The sequence below is a fragment of the Fukomys damarensis genome, unplaced genomic scaffold (genome assembly GCF_012274545.1).
Source record: "Fukomys damarensis isolate Sample0158 unplaced genomic scaffold, DMR_v1.0_HiC HiC_scaffold_23, whole genome shotgun sequence".
Taxonomy (NCBI): Eukaryota; Metazoa; Chordata; class Mammalia; order Rodentia; family Bathyergidae; genus Fukomys; species Fukomys damarensis.
This window is the reverse complement of record NW_022900935.1, coordinates 39,965,438-39,984,556: the sequence shown is the minus strand read 5'-3', so window position 1 is coordinate 39,984,556 and position 19,119 is coordinate 39,965,438. Positions and strand designations below refer to the sequence as shown.

Here is a 19,119-nt window from a genome sequence, read left to right as displayed (position 1 = left end):
TGAGACGGACGGACCTCACTATGTAGCCCAGACTTGTCTCAAACTCACAGCGATCCTCCTGCCTCAGCCTCCCAAGTGCTGGGATTATAGGTGTTCCCCACTGCGCCCGGCTCATGAAACCTTTTCTAATCCACCTTTTTAGCCTACTTTGCAAACCGCTTCTGATTGAAAGGAAATGCCGGTTACTTTAATGTGATGATCTTTAACTTTCGATGTGTAAATATGTGTTGCAGTGTCAATATTTTAGGTAAAATGCAATTTACAGTGAAAAATAACAAAACTGGAAAATATATTTCCTTTTTAACCTGTGTGCCTGTGATTGTGTGTCAGGGGTCAAACCCAGGGCGAGTGTTCGACCACTGACCTGTACTGCCCTGCAGGCTTTTCTTATGGTACCAGGGATCAAACTCAGGACCTTGCCCTTGCGAGGCAGGTGGCGGCACCACTGAGCTAAACCCCCAGCCCTTCCCTGCAGTCTTTTAAACGTCTGCCCCCTGCCCCTGACGACTAATTTTGAGGGTGGCACTTGGCAATGTGCTTAAACATTGCCTGTTATGCTGTGCAGTGGCAGCTGCCGTTGGAGCAGAGAGGGACACTGCTGAGGACGACGGTGAGATGGAGGGACCAGAAATGGCCAAAGACACAGGGAGGCCCGTGACAAAGCCAGGAGAGCCTTGGCCTAAGTCAGTGGGAGCGGAAATAGGAGACGCGTTTGAGGCCCACGCCTCACAGGGTATCACAGGGACGCTGCTCACTGCAGATGGGAAATGAAAGAACAGCAGTAACGATGGGCTTGGCTTTAACGCATGAGCTAAAGTGGGCCCTGATGAGATGGTGCACACTTGTGATCCCCTCCTTGGGAGGCTGAGGCAGGAGGATGCCAAGTGCGAGGCTAGCCTGTGCAATTAAGTGAGGCCTAGTCTCAAATTAAGAAATAAAAAGTGCTGAGATGTAGCTCAGTGGTAGAATGGCCTTGGATTGGTTCCCCAATACGGGGACGGGGGGCAGTGAGATCTGTCCTGGTAGTAACTTTCTTTCTTGCTAGTTCAGTAGTACCCTGTTTCATGGATACACGGCTCACTCATTCATTCTCTTGACCTCTCAGTTGTTTTCAGGTTTTGGTTATTAGGTACCAAGTCAGACTGCTGTTTGTATGGACATATATTTTTCTCAAACACACCACCTTTTTTTGAGCCGGTGCACTGAGAATTGAACCTAGGCCTTTGCACTGACCTATATTCCCTGCCCCTTTTAAATCATTCATTCATGCCAGGGACTTAGCTCAGTGGTTCCACGCCAGCCTCAAAAGCTCAAGGTCCCAAATTCAATCCCCAGAACCAAAAACAAATCATTCATTTTGATTTTTAAGATAAGATCTCCTTAATTTTCCAGGTAGGGTTAAAACTTGCAGTCCTAAGTTGGGCGTGGTGGCGCACACCTGTAATCCCAGCGCTTGGGAGGCTGAGGCAGGAGGATCGCTGTGAGTTACCAGCCTGGGCTACATAGTGAGTTCCAGGTCAGTCTCAACTACATAGTGAGACCCTGTCTCAAAAAAAAAAAAAGAAGAAGAGTGGCCTTTGTCCTTATGCCCTCTTACCACACCTCCTACCCTGGGTTCCTTTCATACTCTTATTTTTGTTGGTTTTCTTTTTAGTACTGGGAACTGAAGCCAAGGCTTACGCACTGAGCTCCATTCTCACACTCCCCCCGCCCTTTTTTGCTACCAGGGATTGGACGCAGGACCTTGTGCTTGCAAGGTAGGCAGTGGCACCACTGAGCTAAATCCCCAGCCCTCTCAGCCCTTTTTAAATATTTTATTCTTTTTACTTTTTTGATACAAGGTCTCACTATGCAGTTGAGGCTGGCCTTCAGCTCACTGTGTAGCCCAGGCTGGCCTCAAACTTGTAGTGATCCTCCTGCCTCAGCCTGCCTCGTGCTGGAATTACAGGTATGCAGAACCATGCCTGGAAAAATTTTTTATTTCAAGATAGAGGCTTGATAAATTACTAAATTGCTCAGGTTTGGGTTAAATTTGTGATCCTTTTCCAGCTTCAATGAGTGCTAGGGTTAGCAGTATGTGCTACCACGCCTAGCTCAGGTTTCATTTTTATTATAAACTGATCTCTCTTAAACCTATCCCATGGACATCTTTTTCTTCTCAGTTAAAGGTGGCACTATTTTTCCTGTTCCATGAACATCTTTACATGGTGTGATCAGAAGTACAGTGAATGCTGATACTGACTGCCATCCACAGAAAGACAGTCCTAAAACCAGGACGATGTGTCCTCACCCACCCCAGTCACCAGACCTGGCACCTGTCACACCTAGCTCTTCCCCAGCATCAAAATAAACATTGAGGGTAAATGTTTTGAATTGATTCAGGACATCAGGGTGGCCACAACTGTGCAATTTAGAGACCCTCACGGGGGGGGGGAGCACGCACTCCCAGAATTGCTGCTGAAAGCACAGCAGTGGGTGTCGGTTTGAAGGGAGGGGCAAGTTTTTTTGGGGGGTGCCGGGGGATGGAACTCAGGACCTCGTGCCTGTGAGGCAGGCAAGGGGGGAAGATTTTGAGGGGATTGATGACAATGTGTCCTACTGTAATACATTGCTTACATTTAGATGTTCTCTGGAGTTGTTGATCCCAAGTGTATTGTGGATATATTTGAAGACAGAACCAAGAGGATTTCCTGATGCAGCATGGGGGGGAAAACAAGGAAAGGCATCGAAGGGGGAGTCCAGGTCCTAAGCCTCAGCAACTGGCAGGGCAGATTTGTTATCAGCTGAGATCTTCAGGGAGATCAGGATTTGGAGCGGCAAGATGAGTTTAGGGAAGAAAAGGACCTTGCAGTAAAAATACTATCTTGAAATAAGATGACATTTCTCTGACATTTTATTTTTCTAAATTAAAAAAAAAAAAAGTACTGCCAGGCATGGTAGCTCATGCCTGTAATCCCAGCACTCGGGAGGCTGAGGCAGGAGCATTGCTGTGAGTTTAAGACCAGCCTGGGCTACATAGTGAGTTCTGGGTCAGGTGCAACTACGTAGTGAGACCCTGTCTCCAAACACCAAAAAAGAAATATATTTTTTGGTGTTTGGAGACAGGGCTTCCCTAAGTAGTTCAGGCTGGCCTTGAAGTCACCATGTAGCCCAGGCTGGCCTTGAATTGACTGTGATCCTCCTGCCTCAGCCTCTACACCTGGCTCTTATCTGAGATTTAGTATTTGGTCAGTGAGGTCCAGAGCATATAAACGCAGTGTTGTTTTTAGATTGTTTCTGTTCATCACGGTAATGAGTTGTTTCAGGAACATTTGCTGACGGGTGTGTATTACTGGGGTCTGAACCCCTGCCGTTTAGCCCTAACTGGGGAGGGGAAGGTACTCAGAGCATGTCAGTGGTGTGAACAGAGAGTTTGTGATAGACCGCTCTTCCTCCCACAGATACCGCCTGAACAGAGAAGGAGATGCAGGGCCAGCACTTTCCCCTGCCCCAGACTACTGTGCCTAGATAGGCTTGGTGGCACAGGCCTGCAATTTCAGACTCGAGAGGCCGAGGCAGGACGGTCATCACAAGTTTGAGGCCAGCCTGGGCTACATAGAGAGTTTATAGCAAGACCCTGTCTCAAAAACAGACAAACACCAAACGTGTTGGGGGACGTTTATACTACACTGGCCCTCTAGCTGTATATACTGCTCTTTAATCAGGAAATGAGCTGCCTCCAGTTCCTAAAGATCCTGAGGCTCCATCATGAGGTCCCAGAGTCTGCGGGCCCAGCCTGGAAGGGAGGCCAGGGAGGGTGTGGCCCGTGGCTGTTTTCTCTCCACATAATGGCTATTGTGACACAAAAGCTTGGTAGGATCCATAAATGGGCCTCCGCGGTTATTTTTACCCCAACATTTCATGCATTTTTAAAAAGAAGTTCATAAACTGGCCCTGTTCAAATATGCGGTCTGAGTCACCGTGTTCTTTTGAAACAACCTTTGCTGGTTACCGAGGTTTCTGTTTGACCTCGTCAGCACTGATGGCTGTGGCGGTCCCCCAGCCGATTCCACTGACAGAAAAGGAGGCCCCGAGTCACAGCGGGCTCTGGAAGCATCAGTAGGAGCCCCTTCCCTGGGGAGTGTGCTCGCGATGGCCAAAGGCTGGTGTCCTGCTTGCCGACAGGAGACAGGCAGATGACAGCAGGATCCAGAGCCAGCTTCAGACCGCTGGCTTAGCGCCTGGCCTGGGCCGCATCACCCGGCACAGCCAGAGAAGCCCCAGGCCTGAGAACAGCGCTGCGGGACACAGTGGGGTCCGCTTAGATGGCGCCAGGCGTGGACAGGGATGGCTCTTTCCACCCCACCCCAGCTGCCCTTGCTCTGTATCTCCTTCCCTTAGCTCTCAGCCACTGCTGTACAGAGCCCTACAGGGTGGAAAGCTCGGTGGGCAGCGGGGCGGGGGAGCGCTCAGGCAGACTGGGGGGTATTTGCTCACCTGTGGACATCAGGCTGCCCACGGACAGCAGCACAGACAGGTAGTAAAGCTCCGGGGTGGTTTTTTCCTGTGTTTGGAGAAGGAAAAAACACTATAAGGAGTGCCTTTTCTTTTAATCAGAAAGCTTATTTTTAAAATTCTTTATTGACTTACAGAGCAGGTGTTGAACCTAAGGGCCTTTGCATGCACATTCCCAATCTGTTTTAAATTTTTTTTTTTTTATTTTGAGATAGGGTCTGGCTAAGCCATTAAATTACCCAGGGTGGGTGGGAATTTGGGATCCTCCTGCCTCAGCCTCCCAGAGTGTTAAGATCACAAGTGTGCACCACCATGCCTGGCTCCTAATCAGTACACTTATTAAAAATATTCTCAGGTGCTGGAGGTATGGCTCAGTGGTCAAGCACCTGGCCAGCAGGTGTGGCCCTGGGTTCCGTCCCCAGCACTGCAAACAAACAAAAGTTTTTCATCCCAGGGTTTGAGTTGCCAATTTAACAAGAAGTGGCCCCACAGTTGATTAATATCTTAATGTTTTTAAATTCTAGGGCTTGGAGTTTAGCTCAGTAATAGAATGTGTGCCTAGCATTCTGGGAGGCTGAGGCAGGAGGATGGAGAATTCTAGCCCAGCCTATGCAATTTAACAACTTATGAGACTGTCCCAAAAAAATAAATAATAATAGGCTCGGGCTGTAGCTCAGTGTGAAGACCTTTGGTTCAATTCCTAGTATTTGCCAAAGGTGGGAAAAAACAAAAGAGGAAAAAAAAAAGCTCTTGCAGAATTTAGTAAGTTATGGTAGGCAGTACTGGGAACAAAACCCAGGGCCTTTCACACACTAAGGACATTCTTTGCCACTGAGCTACCCACGTAACCCCTCACAGAATGTGCGTGTGTTTGTGTGTGTGTTGTTTTTGTTTGTTTGTTCATTTTGGTACCAGGAATCAAACTCAGGACCTTGCACTTGCCAGGCAAGCGGGGTAACACTGAGCTACAACCCCAGCCTATGTGTGTTGTTCTTGTTTTGTTTTGTTTTTTGGTACCAGGGATCAAACTTGGGACCTTGCGCTTGCAAAGCAGGCAGCAGAACCACTGAGTTAAATCCCCAACCCTTTTTTTGTTTTTTGAGACAGGGTCTCATTGTGTAGTTCAGGCTGGCCTTGAACTCACTATGTAGCCGAAGCTGGCCTCAAACTTACAGCGATCTTCCTGCCTCAGCCTCTTGAGCACTGGGATTACAGGTGTGTGCCACCATGCCCAGCTTGTAGAATGTTTTTAATTTTCCCAGGGAAATGTTTTTCACTGCGGCATGTGTCTAATTAGAAATTCCACTTCTACACATCTCTGTCTTTGGTGTGCATAGGAACTAAATATGGAAGACTAGTGGTGTGTTGCCTGTAGCCAACCTCTACAGGTGATTAAGATGAACCTTCAGAAAGTCAGTATTGAAAAACATACACAGTCTGTTGCCAAAACTGTTAACACCACCGTGCAGACACCTTCACCGAAGGACCCTACACCAAATACGGACAGTAGCGCCTTCAGGGCCGCGGGCACTGGCTCCAGCTGAGTAAGCAGTACGGTGAGACCTGTAAGGGCAGAGATGGGCATCGCATGGCTGGTTCAGTCATCTCAGAGACATACTCTTCTTTGAGAGTGGACTTGAGACAGGGTCTCCCTATGTAATCCAGGCTGGCCTCAAACTCCTACTGATCCTCCTGCCTCAGCCTCCCTCAGCCTGCTGGGATTACAGGTGTGTGCGCCACCACCGTCGACTTTAGAGTTCATTTTGAAATTGTATGACAACTACATGAGTTAACAAAGTTTTAAAAACTTTTCTACACCTGTAATTTAAATGTGAATTCCTTTGGAAGTCCAGTGAGATCTTGTGACCGGTGGAAAGCCCTACCCTAACTGTTTTTGTTCTGTCGGTGTCTAGGCAACAGTAGGAGCCAAAGGAGTGCGTGAGTAACAATAATACACTCACCGATGGCAAAGAAGGTCAGGACAATGCTGCCCACCAGGTTGGTCAGGAGAGGCTGGCTGCAGTATCGAGACGACTGGGGCCTAAAAATCAAAATGCTGGCTGATGACTTGATTTATTGGTTACTACAGGAACCCTCTACATAAGTCACAGCTGGAAGGTGCTGGCAGCGAATTCTAATTCTACTTCTGGCACTAGGTTCATCTTGTCTCTCTCTCTCTCTTTTTTTTATTTGAGACAGGGCCTCACTATGCAGTTGAGACTGACCTGGAACTCACTATGTGGCCCAGGCTGGTCTCGAACTCACAGCGATCCTCCTGCCTCAGCCTCCTGAGTGCTGGGATTACAGCCATGCACCACCACTAATGGCTTATCTTGTCTCTGAGCAACTCACTTCTCTTTAGAACTTTGGTAATGGTAGTAACAGTTATTCCAGTGCTTGGGAGGCTGAGGCAGGAGGATCGCCATGATTTCAAGGACAGCTTGGGCTACTAAGTGAGTTGAAAACCAGCCTGAACTACATAGCATAGCACAGACCTTGTCTCAAAAAAATTTTTTTCTTTTCCACATGTGGAAAACTGAGATTTTTAAAATTTATTTTAAGGTTATCAAGTCGTACTCCCTTTCTGTGCTCAGTGACAAAGCAGCACCCAAGGTAGAATGTGCAGTAGCTCGTCAAGTCCTTACCTGGCTGCATGTGGCCTGTCATGGCCAGCCCCAAAGACTTTACCTAATGCTAGACTGAGTCTCTGGAGAAATCCACACAGGGAGACATGGCAGCCCTATCTACCTCCTGTGCCATGGCCGCTTGCCGCTTACGCTAGATTGAAAGCTACACCCAGTCGGCCTCAGCTGTCCTTCCTGCTCTGAGACTGGTGACTTTCAAAGAGGTGGGCAGGTGACACTGTGGGTGACGGGAACAATGGGCCAGGCCACAGAGCAGGCCTCCCAGGGGACACCCGAAACGCCAACACAGGTGAAAAGCCGCGCAGGGTGTGACTAGGGACTTACCTCAGCAGCACGAAGACCTGGAGGCCCACAGCACCGAGCCCAAGTACAAACACGGTCCCCTGGCTGTATGGGACACAGTGAGTGACATGTTATGTTATTTGTCTGGTCAGAAAAATGACTCCAAGAGCCGGGCATGGTAGCACACGCCTGTGATCCCAGCACTTGGGAGGCTGAGGCAGGTGGCTCACTGGGAGTTTGAGACCAGCCTGGGCTACAAATCGAGACGCTGTCTCAAAAAACTAAAACCAAAACAAAACTGGCTTAGTGTTTACAAAATGTCACATTCATGTTTATATCTTAGTGTTTCTAAAACTTGAAAAGATCTGCCATTTAAGAATTAGAAGTAGGGGGCTGGGGATATAGCTCAGTGGTTCTGCCGCCTGCCTCTCAAGCACAAGGACCTGAGTTTAATTCCTGGAACTGGAAAAAAAAAGAGTTAGAGGTAAATTTAGTTAAGCTTGAAGACTGTCACAGGGAGAAGCAAAGTCCTTTTTGTCGTGCTGGGAAGGGACACTTACAGCCTGGCCTGGTGCGATCCTGGCAGCCCACGGTGTGTGCGATAGGCTGTGTAAGCCAAACAGAAATGAATCATGGTGACTCGGCCAGGGCCCCTGCTGGGAGGCACGGAGAAGCCTGATTTTCTGTCCCCACAGGCCAGGCTCCTGTGGAGGAGCTCGCTGCCTGGGCGGGAAATCTGAGCTGCTGGTGACGTGACAAGGGACAGAGACGGATCAGCTTCCCGACCTGGAAACCTGAGCTCCGCCGCCTCTGTTTCCAAAGTCTCAGGACCAAATGATCTGTAATGATCGTCACCGACTGTTCCTTCCCTCATGTCCCAAACTCAGCTGCCCTGTCCCTTGTTCCCGTGATGCCCGGCATCAACCTCAAACACACCCGCTAGTTCTGCTCCCACGGACCTCAGCCAAGGCTCTCCTGGCTTTGTCGCGGGCCTCGCTGTGTCTTTGGCCTCTTCCTGTCCCTCCTGTCCCAGGGCCGTGCACCGCAGCGTCCCTCTCTGCTCCGAAGGCAGCTGTCTCCCTTTTACTCCCGTGCCAGGTGGCCTGTGAGCGCTGGGCCGAGTATCAGACCCGAAACCAATCCCTGGGGGCTGCAGTGCGTGTGGAGCGAGGCAGAGGCCCTGGGGTCTAATGCCTGGCACCAAAAGGAAAAGGAAAAATATCTCCCGGTGTCTGAGATTGGTTCAGTCACTGCCCCATTTTCCCTATGAAAACACTGCAGATGGATTAGTAATTACACCAAAGTTAGGCAAAGTAAAGTTGGAACAGCCATGTCAGATTATTCTTCAAGAAGCTGCTTTTCTTTTTGTTTGTGTGTGTCTGGGACTGGGGGTTGAACCCAGGGCCTTCACACTGCGTTACATCTTCCACCCTTTTTATATTTTATTTTGAGATAGGGTCTCACTAAATCACTGAGTTACTCAGGCTGAGTTCAAATTTGTGATCCCTCCTGCCACAGCCTCCCAGTGTGCGGGATGACAAGCTGCACCACCATGCCTAGCACCCAGCTCTTATTTCTGTTAATTTTTTAAATTTTTGTTTTGATTGGTACTAGGGATTGAACTTGGGTCCTTGCGCTTGCAAGGAGGGCAGCAGAACTACTGAGTTAAATCTCCAGCCCTAACTTTTCAAATTTTGCGACAGGTTCTCACTAAGTCGCTAGGTTGCCCAGGCCGAGTTAAAACTTGGAATCCTCCCGCCTCAGCCTCCCAGCAGAGCACTTTTTCTAGAATGCCTTTGCCCCTTCATGGCTGAGAAACTTGCAGCCCACCCCCCCAGGTTGGAGGGCCGGCTTCTCCTGCACACCACCTGTTTCTGCCTCAGTTTCTCCTTGCCGGGAGAGATCCTGAGGGTCCAAGTCTGAGTTCTAGCCCTGGGTAGGTCACACGCTGGCTTTGACCCCAGAGCAGACTGAGCAAAAGCTTGGGTTCCAGCAGCAGCTGAGGCTATCGTTTCAGGTGTCACCTGGGCACTGGTTAGGGGCTCCTGGGGGCCAGGGTGGGTGGGGTGTTTCCCAAGGATGGAAGGGACACAGGAAAGACAGACAGCAGGGCGTTTGTTGATTAGACACCCCGAGGCTGGATGTGGCCCTCAGACTCAAGCTGTTCCCCCACTGGCTTCACCCTGGACTGGACTCCACTCCCAGCATCCCACAGTGTTCAGCCAGTTCCCATAAATGGTCCCCAAGCTGGGCCTGTGGCACACACCTGTGATCCCAGCAGTCGGGAGGCTGAGGCAGGAGGATCCAGCCTGGCTGCATAGCAAGACAACACAGATTCCCCCATCATCTAGACACACCTCGCAATACTCCTGTTTGCTGGAGGAGGGAAAGGCACTGTACAGGCTCTGCACAGGCAGGGACCCAGACCTTTGAATTTTGGCAGCAGCATGGCACCGCACAGCCCATTACGTTTATAGCTGCTCTTAGTGGGCCTTTGGGAGGGGCTGGCCCATGAGTGGGAGGTGCAGGTCAGTCCACTGAGGGGTCTGCAGGTCCTGGGTGTGAAGAATGGGTTCACCCTGGCTCAGGCAGCACCACCCATCGGGCTGCAGCCCACAGGGTGAAGGGAGAGACTGCCACTCCTGCCCTGCCTTGGAGCCATCTGAGGTGGAATGGAACCGTGGTGGCGCACGCCTGTGATCCCAGCACTAGGGAGGCTGAGTCAGGAAGATCGCTGTGAGTTTGAGACCAGCCTGAGCTACATAGTGAGTTCCAGGTCAGTCTCAACTACATAGTGAGACCCTGTCTCAAAAAATCAAAACAAAAAAAAAAAACAAAATAATCCTTTTCTCCCTTAACTTGTGGGTGTTGGGTATTGTGTCCTGCCAGTAAGGAAGTAACAGTGGACCCTTGACTTATGAACTCAGTTCGTTGTGAGGGCTGGTTGTAGCTCAAGTTGGTCAGTGCGTCTCAGGCAGGTCCTCTCCTCAGTCTTCAGTCTTTTTCCTGTACACAGGCAGATCGCAGTGTCCTCAGAGGCACTGGCACAGGATTTCTCAACCCCATGCAGGAAAGATGTTGTCATGTTCCTTCCAGACTCTAGGGTTAAATCCATGTCTGAGACCAATAAAATTAGTACTTTTGTTTATTTGACTTTTGGGGAGGGTTTTGTTTGTTTCTGGTGGTTTGTTGTTGTTTTGTTTTGAGGTTTTTTTTTTTGTTGTTTTTTTTTTTTTTTTTTTTTTTTTTTTTTTTTTTTTGTACCAGGAATCAATTCTGGGACCTTGTGCTTGCAAGGTAGGCAGTGGCATCACTGAGCTAAATCCCAGGCCCTTTGATTGTTTTGTTTTGAGACAGTGTCTCACTACGTAGTTAAGGCTGGCTTTGAACTCACAGAGATCATCTTGCCTCAGTCTCCTGAGTGTGAGGATACAGGCATGTGCCACCGAGTTTGGCTGTTAAAATTTAATTTTTTCATTTTTCTTAATGCACGTTTCCAGTACATAATGATTCCAGCACTCTCGGGGCACTGGTACATGTACCTAGCCCTTCTTGATTATTTTTATTTCCCCTCTGGCCACTCCCCTCGGTTCATGGGGGCTCTTTCAGGGCCTAGGCCTTCTCCCTGCTTCTTTCATTCTGAGGCTTCTACCTTCTTGGAGTGAGGGAATTTCCCATCTGCCTGGCTGTCCTCGGGCACTCAGCCCCAGTGGGATTTTCAGACTGCAGCTTCCTGAGCCAAGCTGGTAAACCCCGCTGCTGTGTATTCTGCTGCTGCTGTTCCTCTGCAGAACCTGACTGATCCAGAGGGTACGGGAGAGGGATGAGGGCCATGAGCCTGGACCCTTGCCCATCTCACCAGAATGTCACTAGGTCATTCATTCAGATCATTTAAGAAATAGCTGGGGGGCTACGTGTGGTGGCGCATGCCTGTAATCCCAGCACTCCGGAGGCTAAGGCAGGAGGGTTGCTGAGAATTGGAGACCAGCCTGGGCTACACAGTGAGTTCCAGAGCAGTCTGAACTACATAGTGAGACCCTGTCTCAAAAAAACCAATAAAAAGAAATAGCTGGGAGCTGGGCATGGTGGTGCACACCTATAATCGCAGCACTCAGGAGGTAGGAGGATCAGATTGATGCAAGTTTGAGGCCAGCTTGGGCTACTTAATGAGACAAGCCTGAACTACATAATGAGACTCTGTCTCAAAAAAGAAAAGAAAAGAAATAGCATTACCAGCTCAAAATACAGAACCTATTAGAAAGAATTAAAAGCAGTCACCTTTGCCCAGGTGTCTGAAGAGGATAATAGATAGTTGTTTTCATTCCATGCCTTTTTTATCCTATGATTTCAAAACCTATATCCAGGAATTATTTTAGTAAAAATTTGTAAGGAACAGGGAAAGGGGATGTTATCTGAACCCCTGGTCTTCTGTGAGCCACAACAGCACAAGGTGAATTAATAAATAAAGACAGGAAATGAGACTTACAGAAGAAGCTGAGCTTTGGGCCTGATCTGTGCTGCTCTGGGCAGCAGAGACAAAGGCACTCAGAGCTTGCCAGGCTTTATTTGGTGCATCAGGAGTAACAGATGACTGAGAGGGCGCCAATAAGCCTGGGGCGCTGAGGAACTTGCACAGATGGAGATCTGAGGTCAACGAGAAACTTATGTTGATTACACATTTGTCCTCCCCAGGTGAAACCTTTCTCTTACTGCTCGGTTCTCAAGGATCCAGGATGTCTTCAGCTGATGTAATTCTGGACCTTTGAGGTCTTAGCTTTACCAGACTCAAAATTGGAGTTACATCTCGACATGCCAAGCTCTCCTGTAGGCAGGAAAACTAGGCCTAATCATAATTTAATTGTGAAATGACTTTTCCCCCAAATTATGTAGAATTGTTCCTGACAAAAATTGTATTATTTTGTTTTGTTTTGTTTTGTTTTTTGCTGAGGATCAAATTGAGGACTTCATGGGTGTTAGGTAAGCACTCCACAAGCTATATCTCTGAGTCCCCTCATATATCTATTAAGATAATTAATTTATGGCAATAGAGATGCAGCTGAAGGCCTTGCATTTGTTGACAAATCCTGTATGAGAGCTATACCCCTATGCCCTAAATATTTTTTGGTTTGGTTTGGTTTTATGAGACAGGGTCTTTCTTCATAGTTCAGTTTGGCCTTGAACTACTGTGTAGCAAGGCAATCCTCCTGCCTCAGCCTCCTGAGTGCTGGGATAATAGGTGTGCACCACCAGTAGGCCAGCAGCAGTCACACAGTGAGTGTGACTGTCCATGGGTTGGAGCCAGGCCCCCACCTGCTGTGTCTTCTGCAGGCTGGCGGGGGCTGCTTTCTGTGGCAGAGGCTGAAGTTCAGAGGGAGAAGGGTACAAAGCCCTGCTGTGGTTTAGGTGTGGCTTCAGTGGGCTGTAGGTATGGTCTCTGGTGTAGCTGTATGGAGCTGGTGGGACATGGAAGAGGTAGGTCCTGATGCTGGTATGGTGGTGCACACCTGTGATCCCAGCCCTTGTGAGGCTGAGGCAGGAGCATCCCAAGAGGTCAAGGCCAGCCTGAGTGACATAGGAAGATCCTATCTCAAAGAACAAAAGAAAAAAAAAAAAGATGGTGCCCAATAGAAGGAAATTAGGTCACTGGTCATTTGGTTTTGTTTGTTTGTTTGTTTTTGAGACAGGGTCTGGCCTTGTAGTTCAGGCTGGCCCTGAACTATGTAGCCCAGGCTGGCCTTGAACTGGAACTCACCTCCATCCTCCCTTTTTCAGCCTCCCGAGTGCTGGGATTACAAGCCTGCACCACCACACCCAGCAAGGTGGTTAGTTCTTAAAAGTGCAGATTTCTCTAAAGAGGAGTCCACCCAGATACTGACTTTGAACTCTTTGAGATCGTCCTGCCTCAGCCTCCTAAATGCTGGGATTACAGGTGTGGTGTGCACCACCCCCCCAGCTACTTCTATCACATTCTTTTTGGCAAAGCAAACCACAAAGAATAGAGCAGTAGGTCTCATCCCTTTGGGGGACATTCACAATGATGAGGAGGCATTTCTGTAGCCCGATATTTGTACCCATCTTGGTTTTTTTGGGTGTGTGGTCCCGGGCCAGGGATCAAGTGCTTTCACCTTGTGCTTGGGAGGCAGGCATGGCACTACTGAGCTAAATCCCCTGCCGTTTCTATCTTGTTGCAATGAGAATAGAGACGGTCTCGAACAATCTGTAACAAATTTGCATTCTGTGTCCTGTGTAGATGACGGAGGAGGCATCAGAGTTTTCCTTTTAGATCAGTGACTTCCTGTTCTCACCATGGACAAAGCGGACAGGACGGAAGTGGTTCTCCTGTCATGTGGCTCCTTTAACCCCATCACCAACATGCACCTCAGGCTGTTCGAGCTTGCCAAGGACTACATGGATGGAACAGGTAAGGTGGCTGCCAGGAGTAGCCGAGGCCTGGCGGGTCTGCTGCATTGTGGATGTGGACCTCTAGTCTGCTGGGCATGGACCCATGTGCACGGTGACTTAGCCCAAAAGGAGGGCAGGTCATGTCCGGGGACAATCAGGGCATCGGCTGTGGGTCTGCTAATCAGAAATACAGATTGGGATCTTGACAACCTCACAGAAGGAACAGTAATGCTTTCCCACGTTTCAGAACTTTGCCAGGTGTGGTAGCGCACACCTGTAGTCTCAGCACTTGGGAAGCTGAGGCAGGAGTTTGAGGCTACCCTGGGGTATACAGCAAGACTCTGTCTCAAAAAAACACGAACAAAGGACACTCAAGATTTCTTTTCCCTTATGACACAAGGAAACGATGAGCCTTGCCTTCATTGCTTTTATGGGATAACAGTTCAGCCTGGATCACGTAGAGACCAGGTTTCCATCTGTACAGGTTAATAAGTGCTGTTTCCCTTCCTCGGTCACCTTGGTGCAGTGAGGCCAGAGGGGGAAGTAGCCAGAAGAAGTGTGGATGGAGCCTCAAGGCTGGGGGCGCTCCTCGAGCCTCTGACAGCACTGGTTTCCTGCTCTTTCCTCCTGCCAGCTTAGCACCCACCCTGGTCAGTGGTCTTCCTCCACAGATAGTATAGCGCAGGGAGATAGGGAAGGGATCCCGAGATGGGAGGGGGAATAAAAAATTATGATGTATACTGTGGGCTTATCGACTCTCCATGATGATTGTAATCTTTTGTTTATTTATTTATTTATTTATTTTTTTTTTGGAGACAGGGTCTCACTATGTAGTTGATTCTGACCTGGAACTCACTATGTAGCCCAGCCTGGAACTCACAGAGATCCTCATGCCTCAGCCTCCTGAGTACTGGGATTACAAGTGTATGCCAACACACCCCGCTGATTTTTTTTTTTTGTAATAGGGTCTTACTATGTAGTTCATTCTGGCCTTGAACTCACTGTGTAGTCCAAGCTGGCCTTGAATTTGTGGCAATCCTCCTGCCTCAGCCTCCCAAGTGCTAAGATTACAGGTGTGTGCCACCACATGTGGGAATAGAATAATATCCTAGAATATATTTTTTGCTTTGTTTCATTTTGTTTTTTTGGTACTCAAGATCAAACTCAGGACCTTGAGCTTGCAAGGCAGGTGGTGGAACCATTGAGCTAAATCCCCAGCCCAATTGTTTTTGTTTTGTTTTGTTTTGTTTTTTCCAGTGCTGGGGACTGAACCCAGGTCATTGTGTTGAGCTTGCATCTCTTGCCCTATGATGTAATCATTTTGTACTGCAAACATGTACTAATAAAATTAAAATATAGGGCCGGGGATTTAGCTCAGTGGTTCGGTGGCCTGCCTCACAAGCGCAAGGACACGAGTTCGATCCCCGGCACCAAAAAAACAAACAAAAATTAAAATATAAACTAGACATGGTGGTACATACCCGTAATCCCAGCTCTCAAGAAGCAGAGGCAGGAGGATCACAGTGAATTCAGGTCCACTCTGATTTATATAGCGAGACCTTGTCTCAAAAAAATAAGAAAAAACTAAAAAAAAGCAAAAGGAGGAATCTGAGATTATACAACAACGTTGATCATAATATTTCCGGAGTATAAAGACTCATTTACTTTTGTTTCTTTTTTGGATTGTTTTGAGACAGGGTTTTACTGCATAGTTCAGGCTGGCCTTGAACTTACTATGTAGCCCCAGCTGGCCTCAAACACCTGGGGATCCTCCTGCCTCAGCCTGCTGAGTGCTGGGATTGCAGATGTGCACCACCACTTCCAGCAGTGAAACCTGACTTGTTAGACCTCATGTCAAACCTGAGTCTTTTTGCAGGAGAGTACAGAGTGGTAAAAGGCATCATTTCTCCTGTGGGCGATGCGTATAAGAAGAAGGGGCTCATTCCCGCACACCACCGAGTCGTCATGGCGGAGCTGGCAACCAAGACCTCCGGCTGGGTGGAGGTGGACACGTGGGAGAGCCTGCAGAAGGAGTGGGTGGAGACCGTGAAGGTGCTGAGGTAGTTCCCTCTCTGCCCGGGCTGCACAGGGGCCGCAGGGCCTGGTGTGTGCCCCCCACCCCCACCACTTTGCGTACTGCATCCCTGACCGCCAGTAGGGGGCGCTGGACCTCTGTGCTCCCAGTTTGGGCAGGAGGATGGCAACTGCCAGGCCAGCCTGGATCAATTATTAAGTCCGTGCCTCAAATAAGAAAAATTAAAGCCAGGGACCAGGGATTTAACTCAGTGCTTTGGCGGCCTGCCTTGCAAGCGCAAGGTCCCGAGTACGATGCCCAGTACCTAAAACAAAGAAAGAAAAATTAAAGCCAGATGTGGTGGTGCTTGCCTGTAATCCCAGCACTCAGCGGGCTGAGGCGGGAGAGGTTAAGGCCAGTCCTGCCTCAGCCTCCTGCAATGCTGGGGTCTCAGGCACGCACCACCACACCCGACTTGTTTTGTCATTTGGTTTCCTAGACACCATCAAGAGAAGCTGGAGGCTGGCAGCTGTAATCAGCCGCAGAACTCCCCTGTGCCGGAAAGGCCCGGCCGGAAGAGGAAGTGGACTGAACAAAGACAAAATTCCACTCAAAAGAAACCCCCGGAGCCAAACCCAAAAGGTTCGTTTTTTCCCTGTCCACACTCGCAGAGGAGACCTGCTTGGGTTCTAGAACTGAGCAGCTCCCCTTGGTATTTTCCGAGTTCATGTTTTATGCACAGATAGCCCTTGTTGGTTTTACAGAAGCGGGCAGGGAGTGTAAAGGCATCTTGTGCAGACCTCTCTTGCAGTGGTCTTTAACTTTTGAGGTGTCCTGGATCTTTTTTTGGGAAACCGAATCTGAAAAAAGCAGAACCCTCTTTCCTGAATAACACCCACACTATTGTTTTGTGTGTGTGTTTTTTTTTTTTTTTTTTTTTTTTTTGGAACCAGGGATTGAACTCGGGTCCTTGTGCTTGCAGGGCAGGCCACCGAACCGCTGAGCTAAATCCCTGGGCCTTGTGTGTGTGTTTTGAGGCAAGGTCCGGGCTGCCCTTGAACTCACTGTGTAGCCCTGGTGGCCTTAACTGCCTGGCAGTCCTCCTGCCTCAGCCTCCTGAGTGCTGGGATGACAGCCGTGCGCCATCACTCCCGGTCCACCTGGGCATTCAGTGCTGGAGAAGCCGGGGCTTAGCTGTTGGCTTCCGCCCAGGTACGCCCAAGGTGAAACTGCTGTGCGGGGCGGACCTGCTGGAGTCCTTCGGGGTCCCGAACCTGTGGAAGCACGAGGACATCGCGCACATCGTGGCAGACTACGGGCTCATCTGTGTCACGCGGGCCGGCAGTGACGCCCAGAAGTTCATCTACGAGTCGGACATGCTGTGGAGACACCGGGGCAACATCCACCTGGTGACCGAGTGGATCTCCAATGACATCTCCTCCACCAAGATCCGCAGGGCGCTGCGCCGTGGCCAGAGCATCCGCTACCTGGTGCCGGACCTGGTGCGGGACTATATCGAGAAGCACGGGCTCTACAGCGCCGAGAGCGAGGACAGGAACCTGGGCGTGACGCTGGCGCCCCTGCAACGAAACACCGCAGCGGCTGTGTCCTAGGACCCTCGGCCGGGACCCACACGCCTGCTGACCTGTGAAACATTTGATAAAAGTCAGCAGAAAATAAAAATCACATTTGGGTTTTTTTTTTTACTTTTTGTCAGAGTTGCTCAAATGAACTGTTTGTTTGTTTTTATAAAGGTCTTTTATTTTAATGGATGTTGCCAGGTGTGGTAGCACACACCTATAATCCCAGCATTGGGGAGGCTGAGGCAGGAGGATCCTTGTAAGTTTGAGGCCAGCCTGGGCCTGTAATGAGACTGTATCTCAACCCCACCCCCAAATTAAAGACTGTAGAAATCCCTTGATTTTTAAAATGAGAGATTAGCAGCTCTACTAAAAGCAGAAGACATTTCATTAAAACTAACTCCAAGTAAGTCTAAAAGGACATGTTGGTTCTATCACAAAAGAGGAAGACAAAGGGAAAAAGTCCATTCAAATGTAGAGGTGGGCAGGGTGGGGGATTTGGCTCAGTGGTGCCCCTGCCTGCCTTGTGAGCACCAGGGCCCGAGTTCCATCCCCGGTACTACAAAACTAAAAAAATGTATAGCTGGGCACAGTACCAGCTACATGGGAAGCTGAAACAGGAGAATTACATGAGCTCCTGGATTCAAGACCAGACTGGGCCGCATAGCAAGACCTTGTATTCTTTTCCTTTCCTTTTTGTGGTACTGGGGATCAAACTGGACCCTGCGCTTGTCAGGCAGGCATGGTGCCACTGAGCTAAATCCCCGGCTCCAAGACTGTATTCTTAAAGTGCTGTTGTATAGTGCACCACTGATCCTTCATCTAATGTGATAGAGGTGGAACCTGCCCAGCAGAAACCAGAAGACACCGGGTTTCCTGGCACACAGCGGGTGGATGCGGCGCTGGGATTGAACCCAGGACCTTCACACAGCTACATCCCCAGGTCTTTTTTTTTTTTTTTTTTTAATGTTATTTTTTGTTTGGATACAGGATCACTAAGTTGCCCAGGCTGGGCTCAAATTCCCAATCCTCCTGCCTCAGCCTCCCAGAATGCAGGGATCAGCTGGGACCACCACACCCAGGTGGGTCTTTCCAGGATGTAGGCTGGAAACAGCTTTTTAGGATTCATGAAAATTACTGTGATGGAAACAGGATTACAATTAAATTCCTCATGAAAATAGAACCATTTACTTTTCTGGCGATTTATGTTTTCATCTCCATCATACCAGGCAAAGGGTTTATCATGCTGCCGAGGAAAGTACTACCTCTAATGGCAGGACTGCATGCTCAAGGTTGGGTCTACAGCTGGAAAAAGGGAAAACTTCAATGAAGGCAGCAGATGCGTCCTCTGGCTCCCAGCCTGTTCTTTTTTTTTTTTTTTTTTTTTTTTTTTTTTTTTTTTAGGACCTTGCATTTGTGAAGCAGCCAGTGGAACCACTGAGCTAAATCCCTGGCCTTCCCAACCTATTCTTACAAAGCACCAGGCAGTGCTCAAACTCAGAAGCCCAAAGCTGCATCCAGAGGTTTAGGCAGCATCTGCTATATGGATGAAAGATTAAAATCTGAGGTCACAGAGAGGCAAGGCTCATTCTTCTCCTATACTCTTTGGAGCTTTATTTTAATTAATTTATTTATTGTTTGGGGAGATTAGTACTCTGGATCAAACTCTTTTTTTTTTTTTTTTTTTTTTTTTTTTTTTTTT

General features: G+C 48.8%; 1 protein-coding gene across 10 annotated transcripts in view; it reads left to right on the top strand.

The window, feature by feature from the left end:
* Positions 1–17,568, top strand: part of Nmnat1 (nicotinamide nucleotide adenylyltransferase 1) — an 18,541-nt gene extending 973 nt beyond the window's left edge. The window contains exons 1-7 of one of the 10 annotated variants that reach the window (XM_033767948.1): positions 1,932–1,948; positions 2,163–2,359; positions 12,370–12,398; positions 13,672–13,842; positions 15,700–15,883; positions 16,337–16,479; positions 17,050–17,568. In XM_033767948.1, the coding sequence (XP_033623839.1) occupies positions 13,728–13,842; positions 15,700–15,883; positions 16,337–16,479; positions 17,050–17,450 (843 nt within the window). In that variant the 5' untranslated portion in view covers positions 1,932–1,948; positions 2,163–2,359; positions 12,370–12,398; positions 13,672–13,727 and the 3' untranslated portion in view covers positions 17,451–17,568. Of the gene's footprint in view, positions 1–1,507; positions 1,758–1,929; positions 1,949–2,162; positions 2,360–6,407; positions 6,493–7,000; positions 7,541–12,369; positions 12,399–13,671; positions 13,843–15,699; positions 15,884–16,336; positions 16,480–17,049 lie in introns of those variants that run through there. The other 9 variants (XM_010628074.3, XM_033767949.1, XM_010628078.3 and 6 more) reach the window with 9 other exon arrangements.
* The last annotated feature ends 1,551 nt before the right edge of the window (positions 17,569–19,119 follow it).